General features: G+C 50.4%; 9 protein-coding genes across 9 annotated transcripts; 5 read left to right on the top strand and 4 right to left on the bottom strand.

The window, feature by feature from the left end:
* Positions 1-1141: 1141 nt before the first annotated feature.
* On the bottom strand, positions 1142-4160 carry N7446_003410 (putative kinesin family protein (KinA); the record flags this gene model as incomplete). The annotated part of the gene is made up of 5 exons (XM_058512159.1): positions 1142-1376; positions 1437-3862; positions 3912-4006; positions 4075-4100; positions 4156-4160. 5 exons carry the CDS (start codon positions 4158-4160, stop codon positions 1142-1144), a joined length of 2787 nt encoding a protein of 928 aa, XP_058377695.1.
* Positions 4161-4476: 316 nt separating this feature from the next.
* ubc2 (E2 ubiquitin-conjugating protein RAD6) lies at positions 4477-5637 on the bottom strand. The gene is made up of 4 exons (XM_058512158.1): positions 5477-5637; positions 5243-5307; positions 4968-5192; positions 4477-4910 (listed from the first exon to the last, which is right to left on the bottom strand). Exons 1-4 carry the CDS (start codon positions 5516-5518, stop codon positions 4787-4789), a joined length of 456 nt encoding a protein of 151 aa, XP_058377694.1. The 5' UTR covers positions 5519-5637; the 3' UTR covers positions 4477-4786.
* Positions 5638-5841: 204 nt separating this feature from the next.
* Positions 5842-7441, top strand: N7446_003408 (thiolase family protein). The gene is made up of 3 exons (XM_058512157.1): positions 5842-6064; positions 6121-7065; positions 7122-7441. The coding sequence occupies exons 1-3, from the start codon at positions 5921-5923 to the stop codon at positions 7320-7322; spliced, it is 1290 nt and encodes a 429-aa protein (XP_058377693.1). The 5' UTR covers positions 5842-5920; the 3' UTR covers positions 7323-7441.
* A 197-nt stretch (positions 7442-7638) lies between these two features.
* Positions 7639-10135, top strand: N7446_003407 (uncharacterized protein; the record flags this gene model as incomplete). Its single annotated transcript, XM_058512156.1, has 7 exons — positions 7639-7746; positions 7800-8717; positions 8769-8878; positions 8938-8957; positions 9009-9755; positions 9820-9930; positions 10107-10135. 7 exons carry the CDS (start codon positions 7639-7641, stop codon positions 10133-10135), a joined length of 2043 nt encoding a protein of 680 aa, XP_058377692.1.
* Positions 10136-10138: 3 nt separating this feature from the next.
* On the bottom strand, positions 10139-11645 carry N7446_003406 (chitobiosyldiphosphodolichol beta-1,4 mannosyltransferase; the record flags this gene model as incomplete). Its single annotated transcript, XM_058512155.1, has 3 exons — positions 10139-11083; positions 11140-11336; positions 11405-11645. 3 exons carry the CDS (start codon positions 11643-11645, stop codon positions 10139-10141), a joined length of 1383 nt encoding a protein of 460 aa, XP_058377691.1.
* A 179-nt stretch (positions 11646-11824) lies between these two features.
* Positions 11825-14842, top strand: N7446_003405 (metal cation transporter MSC2). The gene is made up of 4 exons (XM_058512154.1): positions 11825-12446; positions 12497-13645; positions 13705-13923; positions 13973-14842. The coding sequence occupies exons 1-4, from the start codon at positions 11983-11985 to the stop codon at positions 14814-14816; spliced, it is 2676 nt and encodes an 891-aa protein (XP_058377690.1). The 5' UTR covers positions 11825-11982; the 3' UTR covers positions 14817-14842.
* Positions 14843-15605: 763 nt separating this feature from the next.
* On the top strand, positions 15606-16850 carry N7446_003404 (fatty acyl-CoA reductase; the record flags this gene model as incomplete). The annotated part of the gene is made up of 1 exon (XM_058512153.1): positions 15606-16850. The coding sequence occupies one exon, from the start codon at positions 15606-15608 to the stop codon at positions 16848-16850; it is 1245 nt and encodes a 414-aa protein (XP_058377689.1).
* A 523-nt stretch (positions 16851-17373) lies between these two features.
* N7446_003403 (Zn(II)2Cys6 transcription factor domain-containing protein) lies at positions 17374-18601 on the bottom strand (the record flags this gene model as incomplete). Its single annotated transcript, XM_058512152.1, has 2 exons — positions 17374-18465; positions 18533-18601. 2 exons carry the CDS (start codon positions 18599-18601, stop codon positions 17374-17376), a joined length of 1161 nt encoding a protein of 386 aa, XP_058377688.1.
* Positions 18602-19338: 737 nt separating this feature from the next.
* On the top strand, positions 19339-20326 carry N7446_003402 (RTA1 domain-containing protein; the record flags this gene model as incomplete). The annotated part of the gene is made up of 3 exons (XM_058512151.1): positions 19339-20054; positions 20110-20184; positions 20236-20326. 3 exons carry the CDS (start codon positions 19339-19341, stop codon positions 20324-20326), a joined length of 882 nt encoding a protein of 293 aa, XP_058377687.1.
* Positions 20327-20569: the final 243 nt, after the last annotated feature.

Below are 20569 nucleotides of genomic sequence, written 5' to 3'. Positions count from 1 at the left end.
TCCCACCCTACACGTAGACTCTAATTGTCCATGTACTAAGCTAAGATACTAGGTCACCCCCAAGATGCATTTCTCCCTACCAATTGCCTTCCTTCTTGCAGCCATTCCTCTGGCTACTGCAGAATCTTGCCCAGGTGGAAAGGTCTGTCAATCACATCCTAATGTGGGCTGCTGTTCAACTAAAACTTTTACGACCTTCAGATCACGAGAATGAAACCTGAATTTCCATACACGAAAAAAAGGCAATAACGGCGAGGTTGATTTCTGTGTATGCCTCCGGGGTAAGTTGACTCATTTTCAACAGCTGCGATAATTGCTGACCGTGATATATAGATTATAGTGTCACCAATTACTGAGAATATGGTAAAGGATCATGACAGCGTTTTGAGAGTTTGCTAATATATGCAGAACACCCATGTGGATTGTATCCCGGATGAATTTAACGATGGTACGGAAAATGACGATGGTACACAAAATGGCGATGGTAGTGATTGTAGCGGTGGTACCTCTATTCCCACCAAAGGCCCTCATAAGGGTGGTAAGCCTAAGAGTGGTAACGGTTCCAACTGAGCAAAGTCGAAACCCAGAATGCTTTAGCGTCCCAGATCGCCAATTGACCCACGTTGGAATGTCGGCACTGTGATCACTTTGAGAAGAAATAACTTACACCTCCTGTTTGGGCAATAGAAGAACAAGAAAAATGAACAAAGTAGGGCTGAACTGTCAATCCACTGTCTCGTATATAGTATGTCACATCACATCAATTGCCCCTTCGCAGACTACCTACCAGCTCCTCTGCATTCTATCTGGAATTGATGTACACGGGTATCAGGAAGATCCAAAACCTCCAGTCCTCGGCATGCAGGGCGCGATCTAAATGTACTAGAACGAAAAAGAAACATTGGGAAATGAGTATGTCAAAATCATATCAGAACAAGGAAAAAAACTTGTCAGAAAGATCAAAAGAAGATAAGAAGAAACTCGTGAGACAGCGTCAATGGGAATCAGGTGGAACCAAGATCAGCCAAATGCTAATGATAAGAGCACAAATTGCACGATGTCCGGGCTACACGGCACACAACCGTCAAGCTTCAAGAGGAGCAGTGCAAGGGACGAGCAGCTCTCTGAAGGTGCGATGGGATCATCGACGGTCGAAGAACCAGCTGCTGCGCTTACCAGTCGCCTCTTGCGATTGTACGCCTGCGACGTTCGCGTTCGCTGGCCCGTCCGAGGTGCCACCGCCGCGTAGCGGCTTCGCGATGCGCGAACCCCCGAAGCTAAAACTCGCATTGCCATCCATACTAGGCAAGCCTCGGGTGGAGCCTTGCTTGGCTGCCTCTAGGCGCTCCTTGACGGCAGTGAGCTGAGCTTCGAATCTGTACAAGTAATTAGCATTTAGCGCGCTGTGAGCATCTGAGAGCTGCAGAAAATCATACCTGTGGTTGGCCTGGGTCAGCTTCTCCTGGCTCTCCTGGAGCAGGGCCTCCAGGCTGGCAATACGCTCGTTGCGTGCAATCAACTTGCGCTCAGCGATGGCCACCTCCTTTTTGAGACTACTGTTCTGTTCCACAAGCTGGCGCTGAACATGAGTCAGTTGCTCAAGGTTGCGCTCCAAGAAGGCCATCTTCTTCTGTTGAGCGCGGTTGTTGGATGAGCGAAGGACGTTGTTGTACTGCTCCCGCGCATCATCCAGGGAAATCTCCAACTCGACCACACGCTCACAGCGGTTTTGCAGGTCACGCATGAGGGATTTCTTCATAGCATCGAACTCGGTGATTTGCTGCTGCAGAGTCTTGCTGGCAGCACCGTTGGTTGACGTGCGGGACTGGGTATCAACAAGGGATTGGCGCAACTTTGTCAACTCCTCATCTTTGCGCGAGATATCAGAGCGAAGATCCTCGGCTGCTGCTGTCTCGGCCTCCTTCTTCGTCACGTAAACCTTCTCCAGGCGTTCACGAATTTCCTCCACGTCGCCTTCGCCAAGGTTTCGGGTCAGAAGACCCTCGTAATCTTGCTGAAGTTCATCCAATTTCTTCTCCAAGTCTGCGCGGCGGCTGTCCTGCAGCTCGCCAAAGTCGCTTCGGTCATTTACAGTCAACTCGGCCTGTCGAATAAAGCCCTGTGCCTCGAGTAGATTCGTGCGGAGCTCGAGAATGTCGTCTGGGGCAATTGTTTCCCCCTCGGCGCTGATCTGGTGCAGGACGTCAACGCGTTGGATCAAGTCTTGTAGCTTGCGTTCATTGTCGGAGAACACATCACCACCAAGGTCGAAACCAGCCATCATCTTAGCCATCTTTTCTGTTTTCTTCTTTTCCTTCTCATCAAGCGCCGCAGTAGTTTCCTTGGCTCGCATGCGAACATCCAGAAGCTGTTGCTTCACCTCGTCAAGCTCGCCAGTGAGCTCAGAATTGGCCTCCCGGAGGCCGTCCATCGTAATGGCCGCTTCCTTGCTCTCGTATGAGACCTTCTCGAGTTGCATGCGGAGCTCGTTGACCTCTGTACCCAATCGTTCGTTATCCTTGCCAGTTCGTGCACTATTTTCCTTCATGGATCTGAGCTCCTCCCGTGCCTCACGGAGGCTGCGTTCCACATTGACAATGTGGGACTCCTTCTCTGAAATCTGGTCCTGGAACTCGTTCTCACGTCGCAAGAATTCCTCTCGCTCATCCTTCTCCAGCACCAGGCTGGGAGTACTGGAGCGATCCCCAACTCGAGAATCTGGACGCGGTGTTTCAGAACGAGCAGTTTCCTGAAGACGCGAAGGAGTACCTGGCCGTGGGGCACGTGCTTCGGCCTTTGCGGCGCTGAGAATCTCATTTCCGCGAGAGGGGGTCCATTGGTCCTTGGGCACGCTATCACCGCTACGCCAGAGGCTGACTTCGCCCTCCAAGGCAGAGATGTAGCTTTCGAAATTTGTCATTTGGCTCTGCGCCTTCCGCAGCAGTTGCTTCATTTCCGCTGGGCTGAGCTCTGCGTTAACCTTGGCCTTGTTCTTGATTGCCTTGGCGCGTACACCGAATCGTAGGGTTGAGATTGTTTCCGCATCGTTGTAGCTGCTGGGCGAACAATTGATAATCAGGGTCGTCCGTGAATTACCTCCCAGGGACTCTTGGAGAATTCGGGTAAGTTTGGAGTCACGGTACGGAATATGTGTCGATTTGCCGTCTGTCAACGCGTTGATGACCATTCCTAGGGCACTCAAACTCTTGTTGATCTTCTTGGCCTCCTCTAGGGTCTGGCCACTAGCGCCGGTCTTACCGACCTTTTCACTACCAGCCAAATCGACCAAGAACAGCTGTCCACTCTTGGCGGACCCGGTCTCGACATTCTTCTGAGTGACGGTGATAACGAAGATGGAGTGGGAGCGAGATGATTCCTGGTTCATGTTGGTCGCAGCCACTGCTCGTGCTGTTCCTCCACGGCGCATAACTTCGTAGACTTCTTGGACGCTGGACACGTAAACCTCGAGCAATCCTTTCACGTAGACTCCGCGGGATTTTTCCTCGTGAACTGGAAGGTTATCGTTCTGGGGCACCAGCAGATCGCGAATCCGCTCCATGTAAATTTCCATATAGCTGACCCGTACCGTGTACTCGATGTTGCTCGGGCTGGTCAGAATGCTGGCGAAGATCTGCTCAATCATTCGGGGAATGATACCCTTGCCCTCGTCGTCGTCGATATCGGAACCCATCATGGTGTACGACTTTCCGGCACCGGTCTGACCATAGGCGAAAACTGTTCCGTTATATCCGTTAAGGATATCGTCCACGGTAGGTCGAATCGAGAAGTCGAAGATGTCATTTTGCGCAGTGTTCATGGGGAACACACGATCGAAAGTGAAGGACCCGGTCCCCTCGCGAGACTGCATGATCGGTCAGTATAGCCCTGGTGGGTTGTCCATACCAACTCACGTTAATGCTACAAGACTCTTCATTCTCGAATTCAACAATCGGCTGGCCTCCGGAGGACAGTTCGACCTTGTTCTGCGGACGAAATCTGGCCACCACTATACGTGTCTAGTCAGTCTCGCGGTCCAAACCAGTACCTCTGATCATTGAGCTCAGCTGTGCATACCCTTGATGGTGTTTGACCCCGCAGCCCTGTCGAAGCTTTCAGTCAGCGTCGCCGCACGATCGAGACGGAGGTTGTACTCACGCCATGGTTATTCAGTGTGGTTCGTGTATAACAGCTTAAATGAATAGAGAGACCCCAGGAAGGGGTATGTGGGCCGCGAAACTCGTCAGAGACGTTTGAAATAGGGCTTGGAATGTCTGTTGCGGTGTAGTGACACGGAGGGGTTGAGGGTCAGGGGGTCCACGCGCACCAGGCGTGGAGCAAAACGCTAGAGACTAAGCAAAATTGAAGAAATAAAACAGCAGCGAAGCTGCCAAAAGGGGGAGTGAAGACACCAAGGGTACAAATGGGACTTGCTGTGGAGGGGGAGGAAGATCGTGGGATTTGTTGACAGTCGCCCGTTCGGGATTTCTTGGCCGACCGCCCCGGACTCGGGATGCATAAGCTTAATATCTATAGACATGCAACAACCTTGGGACTTGTGCGTGAGTTCTGGAGGGTTGCAGGAAAAGCAGGCTAATGCACTAATGCAACTATGAAACTATACTCGCAACCATGGGCCTCGAGCCCGGGAGACTCGAACTATGAGAACATGAAGTGAAAAAGAGTAAAGGAGACCAAGCGCCAAACCCCACGCTGTGCAGATCAAACGGTCAAGCCGTTGTGCTATATCCCTGGATATTAACCGGCCTCATTTTGGCCCATGAGCCTTTCAATCATCCCAGCTTTTCTCAACAGTCTCACGCACGCGCTTCGTGTATTCTTTGCGGTTGTCTTTGTACAGGTTCGAAGCCTCGACGTTGGCTGGAGATGAAGTGTTGGGATCATTCAAAAGACTGATTTCACAATAGTGTTAGCACCTGCAAGTTGTTGGAGCGAACAGCCAAGCTTACCTTTGGATACTAGTTAGGATGGCAGCAACGTCATAGGTTGGACTCCAGCGGTTCTGTAGAATATCCAGACAGAGCTCACCAGTTCCATACACATTGGGATGGAACATCTGGCTGATGAATTTAACACCAGGGGGCTTGTTGGGATACTGTTCCTCGAAGTTCATGACCAAGCGGAATGTGCCATCCTCGAAGGGGGTGTCGGCGGGGCCAATGATGACGGCATTCCTAAGAATTGATCAGATATTAGATCTCAGAGTCGAGGGAGGTAGACCTACCATGTCATCACATTATCGGCCACCGGGGATGCAGAGACGCCAGCTGGGGGATCAGTTTGCATGCGCTGTAGTCGCAGAAATGTCAGAGGCGAACCACAACCTTGGGGACACAGAAGGGGCAAGATGGAAAGCAAGCATGATAAGACTTGAACATGCTGAGGAAGTCGGCTTCTTGCTATACAGGGCCATATCATTCCGGTAAAAGCTCAAAGACGATGTGATTGTCACACGTACCTTGAAGTCCCGCATGAGACGGCGGCGGGCGGATGTAGACATGATTGATTGGCCGTAAGGATGTGAATATGATAGATTATTTCAACGAGAAGCCGAGCCTCTGTACAACGATATCAGTACAGATTCGGGGAGGTCAAAGACGGAGAGGAGGATGAGAGTCCTCAAGTTGATACAGCGATATGCGATAGAGGGGGGCCCGGAATAGATATCCTAATGGAGAAACTACCCCCATCTGGACTAGCTCCATATACAGATCACGGGACTGGCATTATGTCATAATCGGAGAAACAGCCTCGGTCCAGGCGGAGGAGCGGTTATAGGCGGTTGCGCGGCGGCATTCCGTATACTCATGTGCTTTCGGCCTTCTTGCTTCTCGCCTTTCTCCTCTCTTCCTCTATCTATCTTTGCTCCTTCTGTACAGCCTTCCTCTATACATAACCTAACATGATCTCTCCGGGCTTGTCTGCTCGTCTTCCCAAGGCGTTCCCCGCATTTCGTACCCAGAGATACTTCAGCTCCGCACGTCCGACATGCAAGGAGATTCAGGATGCCTACATCCTGAGTGCATCTCGAACACCAACTGCTAAGGTGAGTTAGCCATGAAAAGGCTTCAAAAAGGCAACATACCGATCTCATTGGATTAGTTCAATGGTTCATACGCTTCAGTGTCAGCACCTGAGCTCGGCGCTGTTGCCATCAAATCGGCTCTCAGCAAATCCAAAGTCCCCGTGGAAAAGATCACAGATGTTTATATGGGCAACGTTTTGCAAGGCTCCGTGGGCCAGGCTCCCGCACGCCAGGCGTCTATCTTCGCCGGTCTGCCGTCCACCGTCGAAGCTGTCACAGTTAATAAGGTGTGTGCTTCTGGCTTGAAGGCAGTAGTATTTGCTGCACAAAACATCCAGCTGGGTCTGGCAGAGGCACAGGTGGCAGGCGGTATGGAGAACATGACTCGTGTCCCTTACTATATGGCTCGTGCTAGCCAATTACCACCTTTCGGCGAGATCAAGCTGGAGGACGGGTTGATCAAGGACGGGCTGTGGGACGTGTACAACAAGTTCCATATGGGCATCTGCGCGGAGCAGACAGCTAAGAAATATGAGATCTCCCGGGAAGACCAGGATCAATATGCCATCCAGTCGTACGAGCGAGCCCAGCAGGCATGGAAGGACAACAAATTCGCCGATGAGATTGCCGCAGTCACTGTCAAGGGTAAGAAAGGTGACACGATCATTGAGCGTGATGAAGGCTTTGAAAATTTGCGTGCCGACAAGTTGAAGACACTCAAGCCTGCTTTCCTGCGGGATGGTACCGGTACTGTGACCGCCGGTAACGCATCGACAATGAATGACGGAGCATCGGCACTGATCCTCGGTAACAAGGAGCTTGCTCGTGCATATGGTGCTGGTGGGCGTGCTTTGGCTCGTATTGTGTCCTCGGCCGATGCCGCTATCGACCCCGTAGACTTCCCAGTCGCCCCTGCCAAGGCAGTCCCAATCGCGTTGGAGCGTGCCGGTATCACTAAGGACCAGGTTGCGGTTTGGGAATTCAACGAAGCTTTTGCGGCTGTTATCAAGGCCAATGAGAAGGTTAGTACCACACTTTTCCCATCTGGTAATATACGTATCTAACTCGTGTTGTCTAGATCCTCGGCTTGCAAAACGCCAATGTCAACATGCTTGGAGGTGCCATCTCCCTCGGCCACGCTCTCGGCAGCTCAGGCTCACGTATCCTTGTCACCTTGCTCCACCAGTTGCAGCCTGGAGAGTATGGTGTGGCTGCAATCTGTAACGGCGGTGGTGCTGCTACTGCGATGGTTGTACAGAAGCTGGATCGGGTGGATTGATTCCCCAAGGTGCTGTCGTGTCTCTGACAACCTGATGATACCCTGGCATGAAAATCCCCAGATTGGATATGGAGATAAGCATAGTATTTTCTATCAAAAGCAGATTAGCAACACGTAGCCACATAATTATCTCAATCTAAGCATATTCGATGTATACCACAGATCCGCGATGTTGAGGCCTCGACACCTGATTTCTCAGGACGCCATACCCGCAGAATGCTGCCGGTCTGGGCCACAACAACACAAGCTTCTTCAATATCTTCACATTGCGACTTCAAAGACATGCTAGTAATACGGAGCTCTCAGTCCTGACAATATGCTGGATCCCGTTGAGCTATCTGTGTTCCCCTCCTGCACTGACGCCATCTCTTGGTCCTCTGACGGCGAGCTTGCAGTTGCTGCCGGGGATTACTTTCAGATCCTGGTATCCATCTAGGCGCTCTTATTGCCTAAATCGATGACTGATGTGTTTAACAGACGCCAAAAAGTGGCAAACATGAGGGAACAACACCAAATGCAACACGGGATTGGCAAATAACCCGCGTCAAGGCTAATCTATTCACGCACCCTGAATGGCCCACTTTCCTCGCCCAAGATCGGAATGACTTCTCGATCGCCGCAGAGCAGTCGAATAGCACAGTAGTTGGTTTGGCCTGGTCACCACCTGGACTAGGCAAATTCCGACGCAGTGTGCTAGCCGTGTTAACCTCTAATCTGCTTCTATCCCTTTGGGAGGCAGTCGGTCCACAGAAGCAATGGACCCGAATCGCTATCGTCAACCACGCGTTGCGGTCTCAATCGGAAGATTCCGAGCAAGCGGAGGGCATCTCGTTTCGAAAAGATAAAATTCGATCCTTCAATTGGTGTGAACCTCTAAAGGCTTCGACTCTCCCCGCTGGTTCTTCTTTTCTACCCGCATACGAAAGTCGTTGGGGTATTCCCCTTTTGACTGTGGTGAATGAGCTCAACGAAGTAATTCTAATACGCCCCCGTAGATCAGAACTGTCAGAGGGCTCTTTCTGCTCTCATCAATTGCATGTTTTGGCAGTTCACCCCCTCGAGAGCCAGGAACTGAACAATTCTCACCTCTGCTCGGGGTCCCTTCTTGAAAATGCTTTCAGAGAGAAACAGCGGGTCAGCTCGGTTTCCTGCGGTCCATGGCTAGTTTCACCACTGGCGAGCCCCAAAAACTCTGGCTGTGCTGTCGCCATGCTGGCTCTTGTATGCGGAACCCAACTTCGACTTCTGAATATCCAAGTCTCTATTGGAAACTCAAGCGTGGATGAGCTGCCGTCGTATGCCTTGCCAGCAGCATTTAAAGAGCATCACTGGAGTCTCTCGAGCGAGAAATTGGCATTCCATAACATTACCGGTCCATTGCAATGGCTACATGATGTATGTTTTAGTCTTCGCACTGTGGCTTCTTTTTACTGACATGTTCATCAGCAATCGTGCACCCAACTGTCTCTCGTAGTTGGCATCATGGCAGGGTTTATCACCATATCTGTACCCCTAACACTTACAATGGCCACGACGCCAATTTCGACGCTCTCGCAGTTCGCGAGTGGCCAATCTATAACCCGGGAACAGAGGAAAATACGAGATATAATGAAAGGCACTGGGAGCCTATATCTGGTACATTTTCCAATCTTTCTCATTAAGCTTCTTGAAACTGACCTGTTTTAGCCATGGCCAGTTATGTGGATGAACAAAATGACACATGCAACCTTTGCCTAGGTACTCTAGGCGGAATTGGTCTGACCACGGAAATGCGCCAACTTCAAAATGGCGATCAGTTGCAGCGGCCACGATGGAAACATATCATCGATGACTGCCAAGAGCAGTTTGATCTGGACCTCGATTTAGGTGGAAACTCAATATCCAGGATTTGGGGACTCTCATCTTATCGCAATGTCACAGCGATCCTCTTCACTAGACACCCGACAGATATGCTCGAGTATCGAGTCGCGTCTGACGACAAATCTACAATCGTCTTCTCGTCAGAGCTAGAACATGGCCCGGCCACCTCTTTCCTCTTTGCGCCACAAATTTCCAACGGCGAAAGTCTGGTGCATGTTCAGCGAGAATCGGCATTGAATTTCGTGTTGCCTGGTGATGATGGTGACGTCGAACCTGACAAGGAGAGCCAGCAACTGGTTTATGTCGCCATCTGCTGCACCATTACGGGTAGTAAAAACAAGTCGCTTCTGACACATGCTCGAAAGTCTCTAGAGCGTTTGGCAATTGTTACAGGCGCAGACCTCAGTGAGGAAATGCGCAAATGCAACGGCGAATCAACCGCAATTGCTGCGAGGTCTGCGGATCAGCTCAGTGGTCCAGGCGGCCAGATTTTCGAGCGGTGCGACATCTGTGATGCTGGGATCGGATGGCACTCTGCCCAGGAGGCTAAGTGTGCGAATGGTCATCTTTTCAGTAAGTCGCCGTGTGATATGCGCATGCGTTGGTCCAGACATGTTAACCCTTTTCGTCGATTTAGCTCGATGCGGATTGTCTTTTCTTGCCATCCAAGAACCCGGGATATCCAAGTATTGTTCTTTGTGTCAAACAGAATACCTTGACGAAGACTCTTTGGTTCTGATGCGTGGTGGTAAGCTGAGCCGAACTTTCAGTGAACTGTTCGAAGCTTTCGATACATGTCTATATTGTGGGGGAAATTCCAGCCAGGTTTATAGGATTCTATCCATGATTTACCATGACACGAGAGATGCTTTTTGCGTAGCAAAGGCCATCAAAACAAAAGGATTATTTTCTTTGCATGTGCAGGTATCAATATGTTTGGATTGGATCATTAGGGCCTACGTTAAACCAAGAAGAGGGGCCGCAATAGGATCCCATTCATCGTCCCAACATCGAGAACTTTCTTTCTGTGCGCCTTGACGAAGAGTCTCCAATCTGCCGCTGTTCCCGAACAAATCGGTCAAGTGCTCGGCCAACTCCTCAGAGCTACCAAAGCCGAGCCCATTGACACCCTCAGTCACCAATTCGGGCCAGGCCTCGAAACGGTCCCAGCCGACTACTGGAAGACCAGCGCCAAACATATCTACAACCTTCATTGGGAGATCTACCCCGCTGCTGCTGGTATGCAAACTGACACCTAAAGACGCGGATGCCAACAACTTTGCATAGTCCGGCACACTCAGCCACGCAGTTCGGATGGTGACCTTTTGAAGTTTGCCAGAGTCCTCCAGCAAAGCAATTTGTTCCAAATACATCTCTTTCCGCGGACCTTTCCCTGTGATAATTGCCAAGACCTCTGGAAGATGAGGTTGCGTCGTGGTGGCTAATTCAGAGTACCTGAGAAGAGCATCTATGAGGACGGAGAAATCCTCATCCGCAGTCCAGGAAGTAGAACTGACAAGAACACGGAGGGTTCCTGCTGTTAAATAGGAGCGAACTTCCTTGGTTTCCGGTAAAGTTGCAAGGAACTCAACCCGTGCATTTGGGTCGAGGATGGGACTGAAGTGGCTGGCGGGACGGTCGTGCAAAGACAAAATGGGGGTTTTTAGCTCAAATTCTTTCCTAAGGAAAGACTTCATAGCATCTGTCACACACAGATGGGCCGAGGCGGATTTGCAGAATACTTTCTCGTACCAGGTCGATAGTCTCACCAATGGATGACTTTGGCCAAGTTTTAGAGCGAGGATAGAGTATCCGAAATTGTGCCAGTCAATGACAAGCTTTGTTTGGCGCAGGAAGCAAGTGATGGAGGCAATTGCTAGTGTAGGAATGGAGGGTGGATTCTGTAGATCCGCTAGTTAGTTCGCCATATCATCCACATGGTATCTGGAGAATATACCTGAACCAAAAGCCACTTGGCTGGTTTTGTAGTGTATGCAAGACATTTCCATAGGCAAAATACCTGGAATAGGACTTTCAAAGGTCCATAAATGGTGAACAGAAGTCTGTTACTAGTTTGTAGTATAGCGGGGTGCGGGCGAAGTGGTACAATGTTGATATTTGGATGAGATGCGATATCGGGATGGGGATCGGATTCTAAATGGCAATTGACTGTCAGCAAGCTTATTCTCAAGAATCATATGTTGTAAAGTGTTAGGTCTAACCTTTATATCCAATGATCACCACATGCCCACCATGTTTCGCAATGCTCAATGCATGATATTGCATACGTGGACTGCGACCAATATCCCCAAGCACAAGTATTTGGATAGTGGGCTTTTGGGTCCTGCTGGTGGCGCCCGAAGAGGCTGGTTGCTGTGGTTCATATTGTGAAGGAAGTAATAGGATCAGCACCGTGAGCACACTAGAGAAGCAGAAGGCTATGCTGATTAGTGACTCGATCATGGTGACAGTAACACTTTGAAAACATCCCTCATATCAGAAATGGCATGAACAAGGCGAAGTTCAGGTGAAGTCGCGAAGGACAACACGCCCGATAAGATAAGAATCACGTGCGTTACAGTTGGCCTTCAAGGTTCCCATTGACGGCTTGCTGTCTCTTCAGTGAATTGTTTCTTAGGGCGCTTGACGCCATATTCTTATATTTACATGCCCCTGTCCAGGCAATGCTGAGTCTGACTTGATCTGCGAGGATCCGCACTCCTCCCCGATATCTTGGCATAGCGCCCCATCTCCTATCTTGCTCGGACTTCCTATTCAGCGCGCATTGCCAGCCTCAGACATGTCGACGGGGGGACCGTCCCTGAGTGTGGATCTCACTCCGCCTGTCAATGGACACCACAACCATGGCCATACTCGTCGCGGCCACTCTCGATCGAATCGCTGGGCGCAACCTCCGCCTCCCATCCCACAGCCGGTCAACAGCCTCCCCCAACCTGAAACCAATGGGTTGAATTCAAGCTATTCATACGGACATGCGCATCAATCGTCGAATGGCCATACACACTCGCATTCAAGCGCCCACCATGATCACCATGATCACTCACACACACACCACGATCATGGCCATCATCACGATCATCATGACCATGACCACGACCACCATAGCCACCACGGCCACCATGGTCATACCCATAGTGTGTCTTCGGTTCATAATGATGCGCTACACAACCACGATTCGAAAAGTGCTCATGGATTTATACCCGTCGATACAACCATCAAGGCGGATTCTAACCCCGATCAAATGTATGTGAGCTGGATGTTGCTTAGAGAACAGTAACTGACTCTCCTGATAGCCATGAGATATTCACTGGCGCTCTCATTGTGTTGCCTTGGATTGTGCTATCTTGGCATAACAGGCAGAGCGTGCAAACGCCTGGATCGACTCCTACAGAAACCGCAACAGTGCCCATTCCCATTGTATCTGTCGGACAAGTCGGACAGAAAACGTGCATTTTAACTGCAATCACGCTTGTTTTGTTCGGTTGTGGTCAGCTCCTGCGAATCAAGCTCCAGAAGACTGGATCATTGGGAGCATCGTCCATCAAATTTCCAGCAGTGAATGCGAAGGCCGTTCAAGCTTCTCTTTCACAGATCGTTTCGGTGGCACTGCCGATTTTTGCAGCGCTGAAAGTCGGTGGCTTCTTAGTTGCCTTTGCGCTCCTCCTTGCGACTGCAACAGGGGTACCGACTATCATCAATGGGAACCCACGCTCCCTGGAGCGATACAGTAAAAAGAAGCTGTCCATTGCGCTTCTTGCACTGGCCACTGCGACGAGTTTCTTGGGGCTGAATTATCCCTGGGACCCATCTCCTTTCTTTGGATATGTCGCGCTCTTGGTATCAATTTTCATTATCGCTCCTCCGTTCCCTTTTCTTCGCCAACATGGTCCTATCCCTGAGCCGGGTCTTGTTGCACTGCAAGGAAAGTCTTCGGACCTGAGCCAGTCTTCCGTCGTGGCTACAACCGATGCGCCATTGGCTGTCATATCCGGATCCTCTCTTGCACTGTTCACTCTGATTTTCACTCGAGGAATCGGCTTCGGCATGTCAGATGTAATATACCTCCTTGTTCCTACGGGTCTCTTTGCACTTTCTCTCATGGCCTCTCTGCCCGAGGGTCTTCGATCTTCCAACAAAATCGGGCTCGCCATCTGTGCTGGAGCTGCAGCTCTTCTATGCTCCCCTCATATGCAGGATGATCTCCTTGTACTATATGGCGCGCGTGGGATCTTAGCAACAGCCTCGTTCTTTGCTTCTCGAATGGATGATGGCCATTTGCATTCCGATTCCCACGCACACAATCACACAAGCCACAGCCATTCGCACGCCACTGTCGAAGCGTCGCGTGTGTCAAAGTGGCTCCTCCATAAAAGCGAGCCATACCCTTTGCTACATAGCATTCTGAAAGAGAAGGATTCCCGCAGCATCTTCTACTTCATGTGGTGAGTCAAACCTCTAAAGGATCCAGCTACCATCATTGAGACTGCTAATATTATTGCAGTCTAAACTTTACATTTATGCTTGTCCAACTGTCATATGGCTTCCTGACTGGATCATTGGGTTTGCTTAGTGACAGTATTCACATGTTCTTCGATTGTCTCGCGCTTGTGGTCGGTTTGTGCGCTGCTGTCATGAGCAAATGGCCTCCGAATGCTCGTTTCCCTTACGGCTATGGGAAAGTCGACACTTTGTCTGGATTTGCCAACGGCATCTTTCTTATGTGAGTATTATCTGGTGGCGCTCAAAAGGTCAACTCTAATAAGTGCCAGGATTATAAGCGTGGAGATCATTTACGAAGCAGTGGAACGGCTGTCATCAGGAAGTGAGATGCAACGTATCGGGGAGCTGTTGGTTGTTAGCATTGCTGGTTTGGCTGTCAACCTCGTCGGTATCTTCAGCTTTGAGCATGGTCATCATCATGGCCACGATCACGGACACGACCACTCTCATGGCAATGAGAACATGCACGGCATCTTCTTGCACATTCTTGCCGATACGCTTGGGTCGGTGGCTGTCGTGATATCGACCATCCTTGTGCACTATTCTGGCTGGTCGGGCTACGATCCCTTGGCATCGTGCTTTATTGCCATATTGATCTTCGCCTCGGCGGTTCCCCTGGTCACAAGCACCGCCAAATCCTTGCTGCTCACTCTGCCAGCCGATATCGAATATAATGTTCGTGAAACCTTAGCGGGTGTCAGCACCTTGAGGGGCGTGGTCAGCTATACAGTACCCAAATTCTGGCTCGATGATACCGGGACGACGTCAGAGCACAGCCATTCGCATGACCACTCCGGTCATGGCGAATGTGGACATCAACACGATCATAGTCACAGCACCCATCATAACCACGACCATGACCACGGCCATTCCCATACGCACAGCCATTCTCATGCACACGACCATGATCATGAGCATGACCACGAGCACGAGAAAAAGCCGCAAAATATCTTCGGTGTGATCCATGTCATTGCGTCACGCGGTGCAGATTTAGAAGATGTGCGTCAACGGACCGTCGACTATCTCCGTGAGAAAAACATGGATATTCTGGTCCAAGTTGAGCGCGATGGAGATGCACGCTGTTGGTGTGGTGGCGGAAGCAAGGGCTTGTAATTGGTCGCAGTCAATCTTTGTTTCACCAGCAACCAACTCATTTCGAAGGGCAGTCCAGATACGCGGCGCATTCCCGCTCTTGGTCATCAGGCCGAGGTCTATATCTCTCTTGTACAGACAGGATTGGATACCCCAGTTCGCCGAGTGGATTTACCAATCAGCAGCACATAGTCTTCACAGTCAATGACATCGAATTTATTATAACGCGCATACCAGCTTTCTTGCATCATATGTAGGCATGTTCAATATCTATAGAATCATTCCATGGTGCCTCGTACGACCCGTTTCTCGGTTACTGGCGGTCCTGAAGGGAATCTCACGCTCCCCTGCTGGGAGATATTCAGGCACATTGGATGCAGCTTGTGTCCATCTCAGTCCAGATCGCCACGAACGGCTACATGATCCTCTGTTGAGTTGCACAACACCGGACCTCCGCTACACATGGCCCAATGCCATATTGGTTGTACCTCAGCCTGAAAGCAGGAATTAGCTCAATGTTACCAGAGATTGCTAATTTCCTGTCCCGACTTGACACCACTGGTCTCCTTATCAACAAGCTTCACGAATAAATGCCGATATCCAAGCCCGCACGGATGCAAGAGTGACATCGAGCCTACTGTGCTACCCATATCCGACTATCGAGTTTCATTCATGTTCAAGGGTCATTGATATATGTTCCGACATGGACGTCCAAGCTCGGCGTAAAGTATTCAATCCTTTGCGTCGTGCTTCATTCCTTCACAGAAACACCAACAGGATCTTACGTGTGAATTCCACAGAGCTTGCGCAATGTCATCAGCTTGGATCGTGAACACCGCACATGCCGATGAAGTCGTGCGAGGGGGTTATGGAAAGATATTTGAAGGCCACACCGTCTTCTTGACCGGGAGCACTGGGTGTTTAGGAGGTTGTCTCTTGTACAAGTTGGCTTTGCAGCTGCCGACTCGCAAGATCTTCGTCTTGGTCCGAGGAAGCTCCCAGCAGGCAATCGAAAAATGGAAAAAGTCTATGCCCAACCACGCACAGGCCATTTTAGCTACCAAGAAAGTCGAGTTTGTGATTGGCGACGTCAAACTAGTCGACTTCGGGATTCAACCTACCCTTCTCCAGAAACTTCAAGACCAAGTCACGCTGGTCATTCATACGGCGGCCAAAATCACACTTGAAGGTCCCATTCAAGATGCACTCGAGAGCAACTGTCTCCCTGCGCTGGAAATGGCACGGATTGCCTCGTTGTTCCGGCGATTGAAACTCCTTGTGCAGCTTTCTACTTCATACGCCAACAGCCATCTCCCTGATGGCCCGGTTCTAGAGCGGATATATCCATTGGGGAATGATGATCCCGAAGAAGAACTGGCATCAATGTTGGCACTGGGCAAGTCCATATACGCAGCTCAGTTCTCGTCCAGTTACACCCTAGCCAAGCACCTGATGGAACGTCTGCTACTCAAACGCTTCCCACTTCTCCCAATCCTGTTGGTGCGGCCAACAATCTTCGGTCCTGCATTGAAACATCCATACATGTTATACGGACCAGAAGATTCCACACCTCTCACCAAGTTTGCCAGATTCTGGTACGCCGACCGCGGGGCCACCCAGATCTGGCATGCCACCGAAGGCTACAAATCCGGTGCGAACATCCTAGACGAGATACCCGTGGATCTGGTAGCAAATGCATGTCTGCTACATGCAGCAGCACGCACCACAGGGATTGTCCAGATCGGATCCCAACTGTACCACCCGGTCACCTTTGACGAGTTCTTCGACCTGGCTCAGGAAAATGCCACGCCGCTTGCCCAGCGGGATATGCCAAAGCTCGTTTTCACGGAGGACCGCAGTGCACCGCAGTGCTTCCTTGCGGAACTGATCCAGGTTGGAACGCGTAATTGGCTGTTCGATTGCGGCCGGTCCTACTGGCTGAAGCAGGTCAGCGGGCCGTTAAGTATACGGGTGTGCAAACATGAGGCCGATGGTTTGAACAAGATGCGGGTTCTCGATGTTTCTGGGATTTCGAAAGAGAAGGCTCGAATTTGAAGTGCTCAGGTTCCCGGAGACTGGCTCTAGTATACACGTTTGGAGTAGGACAGACTGAGTGCATGCTTTTGAATGAATAGCGTTGATAAATCTCCAAACCAACGCCTTTTGGTTTGAAGTGAGGTATCGTACAAATATGGCAGTGGATGGTCGAATGGATTCCTTCGAGATCTCGCACCAACAGCCCCGAGACTCCATGATGGTCTCGAATGTCTGATAGATGCTTTTGCCCCACAGTAGGTGTCATTCAAGTGATCATGTCCTGGAGGAAGGGTTGACATGCCAGCTGGAAGTTCCAATCCAGATACCAGTACGCGCGTGTGGCTTAGAATCTGGCCTTGATTAGCTCATGCCAACGTTGTTTGATTCTCGATCCCAATGATGCTGCTGAAAGCCGCTATCGAGGTTGAACCGTTCACGTCTGATCGGACTTTGGGGGTTTTAATTGTTGGTTGTAATCGCATTTCCGGTGAACATTCCAAATTTCAATACGCCACGGTCATTGTTCAACCGATGGCTAACCTCACAGCGCCATTTTTTTCTGGGGCCAAGCAACAGCGTCCGCCCATTGGGGGTCTCCGGGGCGCAATGCATCCAATAGTTCACGAACCAACACTCGACCCGAGCCACGAGCCCACCAATGCTGACCATCAAGCTCCCCAAGTAGAACTCCCCAATGCATGAGAATCAACAGTGCCAGAGGCTGACGCCGTCGCACATTGTCCACAAACTCCTTATCGACCATGGCTAGCCAAGCCAGAACATTCGCCGCATCAACTGAAGTGTTAAGTCTGGTAGAGAAATGCCGCAGATAGAAAATGGCGTCTTTGTTGATCTGATGCTGGTCCGGGTCGATGGTGGCAAGAGTTTCGTCGTTCAGAGTACCAAGCCGCTCAAGAGCCGCTTGTGTCTCACTGTCCAGTCCAATCACCCCTGTATCCCAAAAATTTCTTCGGCGAGAAAACAGCTCCAGTTTGATCCAGGATTCACCGATCCGGTGGATCTTTTTCACGCCTTGCAAGAGCTCAAACACCACGACGATGTTCTCAGTTATACTTGCACTCTCCCCGCGTGCAGCACTAACCCGAGGTAAGGCGATGCCAATGACAGTGGTGATGATAGACTGCGCCAGCACAGCCTCGCAGTTCAGTGGCGTGATGTTGTCGACCGCTGTGCGATATGGAGCAAAGGTGAGATTGTGATATTGGAGGGCGGTATCGATATACACCAAAGACGCTGGTGGCTCAAGGCTGGTAGCAATATGAAGAGCTCCCAGGGCCAAGAGTCCATTCATCAGAAAATCATACTGAAGAGCCAGGCGAGGAATGGCGATTTGCCACACATAGTGTTCCGAATTGGACGTGCACAGGCTTTCATATGTTTCAGTGGAAAACTTGTGCATTAACTCTAGATCTCGCACCCCAGAAATGCTCGAAGGAGTGGAGGCAGCGGGACTTGGAATCCCCAGTGGCCGGGGACTGGGGACACTGGCCACACTAGGTACACTGGCCACGACTGGGGCCTGGCTAGCTTCGACTCGAGGCGGCGCTCTCAGATATGTGCATGATAGCTCCCGCGAGATGCAATTGGAGCACGGTGGCCCTCTTTCATCACACTGCGACCGTTAGCCTCGTCATGATGCAGTGGAGCCTTCCCCTGGTCATCTACAGCTTGATACTCACCTTAACGCGACGACGCTTACACTGGTCACAACCCTGGCGGGACTTGGTGTGCGCTCGGCGAGGAGGCATCTCGGAACCCTCGGAGCCTTTGATCCTATCCAGTCGGCTTGAAGCCAGTCGAGATATGAAGTTAAGCGGAGATCCCGGCACGTGACTAACTATAAGAAGACAGCTGAGTCTTTCTTTTTCCTCTTTGGCGACTGTACATGCATACTTTGCACCTTTTTCCTATTTTGGAGTCTTGGTATTCTCGTGTTCTTGACAGATCTTGTCTTATCTTCACCCAGGTCAAACTACTATAACTATATGCACAGCCGTTGTGGCTGACAGCTTCCGTGCATGTCAATGCGAAGAACTTTCTACAGCTGGTCTGAAGATATCTCCAATATCAAGATCTTGAGATCTCGACACGGGCACTGCCTTCTAGAAACACTCTCGGACCAAAAGCAAGATAAATCTCCGAAGGATCAATGCGCTGATGTAGACGGACTGGGCCGCGTGGGCCGTGTAAGCGAACAATACGAGAACGAGAACGAGCGAGAACGACAACGATAGCGAGAGGCCAATCGCATTGTTTGATGCCTCTCTCTCATCCTGCTTACACTCCACTTGACGTTCAAAAAGTTGACATGGCCCCAAAATATGATTTTATATTAATCTCCGAGGTCGAGCTTGGGGTCCTTGGACCTTTTGATCATTTATAATCATATTCCAAGTGACGAACACCTCCTTCTTTCCTCTTTCTAGTCTCTCGTTACTTCATTTTACCCTTTCTACTCCTCCTTACGCTTTGCGCCTCTCACTCGATGGCGAGTTACGCGACCTGCTCCTCCGTGGGTCCTTTATGTCCGGTGGAAGCCACGACGTATGGCTATTACCCTAATTTTGGCGGAAATGTCTTCTTCACAGTGTTCTTTGGTATACTCGGATTGTGTCAAACTGGTTTGGGTATCTATTACCGAACATGGACATTCCTGACAGCCCTACTCATCGGCACCTTTATGGAGATGGCAGGATACATTGGACGAGTACTCATGAACGACAACCCATGGTCAGGCCCCGCATTCAAGCTCCAGATCGTGTGCCTGGTTCTCGCGCCCACCTTTGTCGCAGCAGGTGTCTACCTCACGCTGAAGCATATCATCTTGAACCTGGGACCTCAACATTCGATTCTGAAACCACGCCTTTTCACCTGGATCTTCATTGGTTGTGATATTGGATCTCTCATCTTGCAGGCCGCCGGAGGTGGTGTGGCTGCAGCCGCTGGCAATGATGATATGGCCATGCTGAAGGCTGGTGACGATATTATCATCGCTGGTATCGCCTTCCAGGTTGGAACTATGGTCGTGTGTGGTGCTTTTGCGCTCATCTTCTTCTGGAGGGTGTTCAAACATGGCGATGGATTTGCAGGCGAGAAGAACTTGGATACCGGTGTTTCGGCTATTACTCCCAAGTGGATGCCATACATCATTGGCGCCGAAGTCTTCGCCTACTTCACCGTGTTGATTCGGTGTATCTACCGGTAAGGAATAAGCAGCACTATTAGAGGGTGTGCATTTACTGACAAGAATATATAGTATCCCAGAGATGGCTGGCGGCTGGGGAAATCCCCTCATGCAGAAGGAGGACGAGTTCCTTGTCCTCGATGGAATGTGAGTTGACATTTTGAAGCTTTCAAAGATCACTAACTGACGCAACTACAGGATGATTGCTCTCTCCTGCTTGGCCTTTACCATTTTCCACCCCGGAGTCTTCCTCCCATCGATGCGCACCGGACACAAGAACCGCGCATAAATGTCACCCTTTAATTTCCGTGTTGATTTAGCGTTTTTGATACCAATCCCCCTTGTTTGTTACGGCCTCATATCGAGCCGTCACCAGGATCGCTTTGCACAAATTGGTTTCTGCCATGCCAACTAGATAATAGACCTGTCTATAGACTACATGCACGTAATACTGAGCAAGATGTTCGAGTATATTTATAGATCAGAAATTGAGGTAAACCAGTCAAACTAACTCCAGCACCTTCATGAAACG

The sequence above is a fragment of the Penicillium canescens genome, assembly GCF_028828765.1.
Source record: "Penicillium canescens strain IBT 15451 chromosome Unknown utg000002l_segment0_segment0, whole genome shotgun sequence".
Taxonomy (NCBI): domain Eukaryota; kingdom Fungi; phylum Ascomycota; class Eurotiomycetes; order Eurotiales; family Aspergillaceae; genus Penicillium; species Penicillium canescens.
This window is presented reverse-complemented; position numbering and strand designations above follow the sequence as displayed.

Excerpts from the sequence above, each read along its gene's own strand:
- ubc2 (XM_058512158.1), bottom strand. The coding sequence starts at position 5,518 with ATGTCTACATCCGCCCGCCGCCGTCTCATGCGGGACTTCAAG. Across the intron at positions 5,308-5,476 it reads GTCTCATGCGGGACTTCAAG|CGCATGCAAACTGATCCCCC; the intron begins GTACGTGTGACA and ends CTGCGACTACAG. Across the intron at positions 4,911-4,967 it reads ATCCTAACTAGTATCCAAAG|TCTTTTGAATGATCCCAACA; the intron begins GTAAGCTTGGCT and ends TTGTGAAATCAG.
- N7446_003405 (XM_058512154.1), top strand. The coding sequence starts at position 11,983 with ATGTCGACGGGGGGACCGTCCCTGAGTGTGGATCTCACTCCGCCTGTC. Across the intron at positions 12,447-12,496 it reads GATTCTAACCCCGATCAAAT|CCATGAGATATTCACTGGCG; the intron begins GTATGTGAGCTG and ends CTCTCCTGATAG. Across the intron at positions 13,646-13,704 it reads AGCATCTTCTACTTCATGTG|TCTAAACTTTACATTTATGC; the intron begins GTGAGTCAAACC and ends ATATTATTGCAG.
- N7446_003408 (XM_058512157.1), top strand. The coding sequence starts at position 5,921 with ATGATCTCTCCGGGCTTGTCTGCTCGTCTTCCCAAGGCGTTCCCCGCA. Across the intron at positions 6,065-6,120 it reads CTCGAACACCAACTGCTAAG|TTCAATGGTTCATACGCTTC; the intron begins GTGAGTTAGCCA and ends TCATTGGATTAG. Across the intron at positions 7,066-7,121 it reads TTATCAAGGCCAATGAGAAG|ATCCTCGGCTTGCAAAACGC; the intron begins GTTAGTACCACA and ends CGTGTTGTCTAG.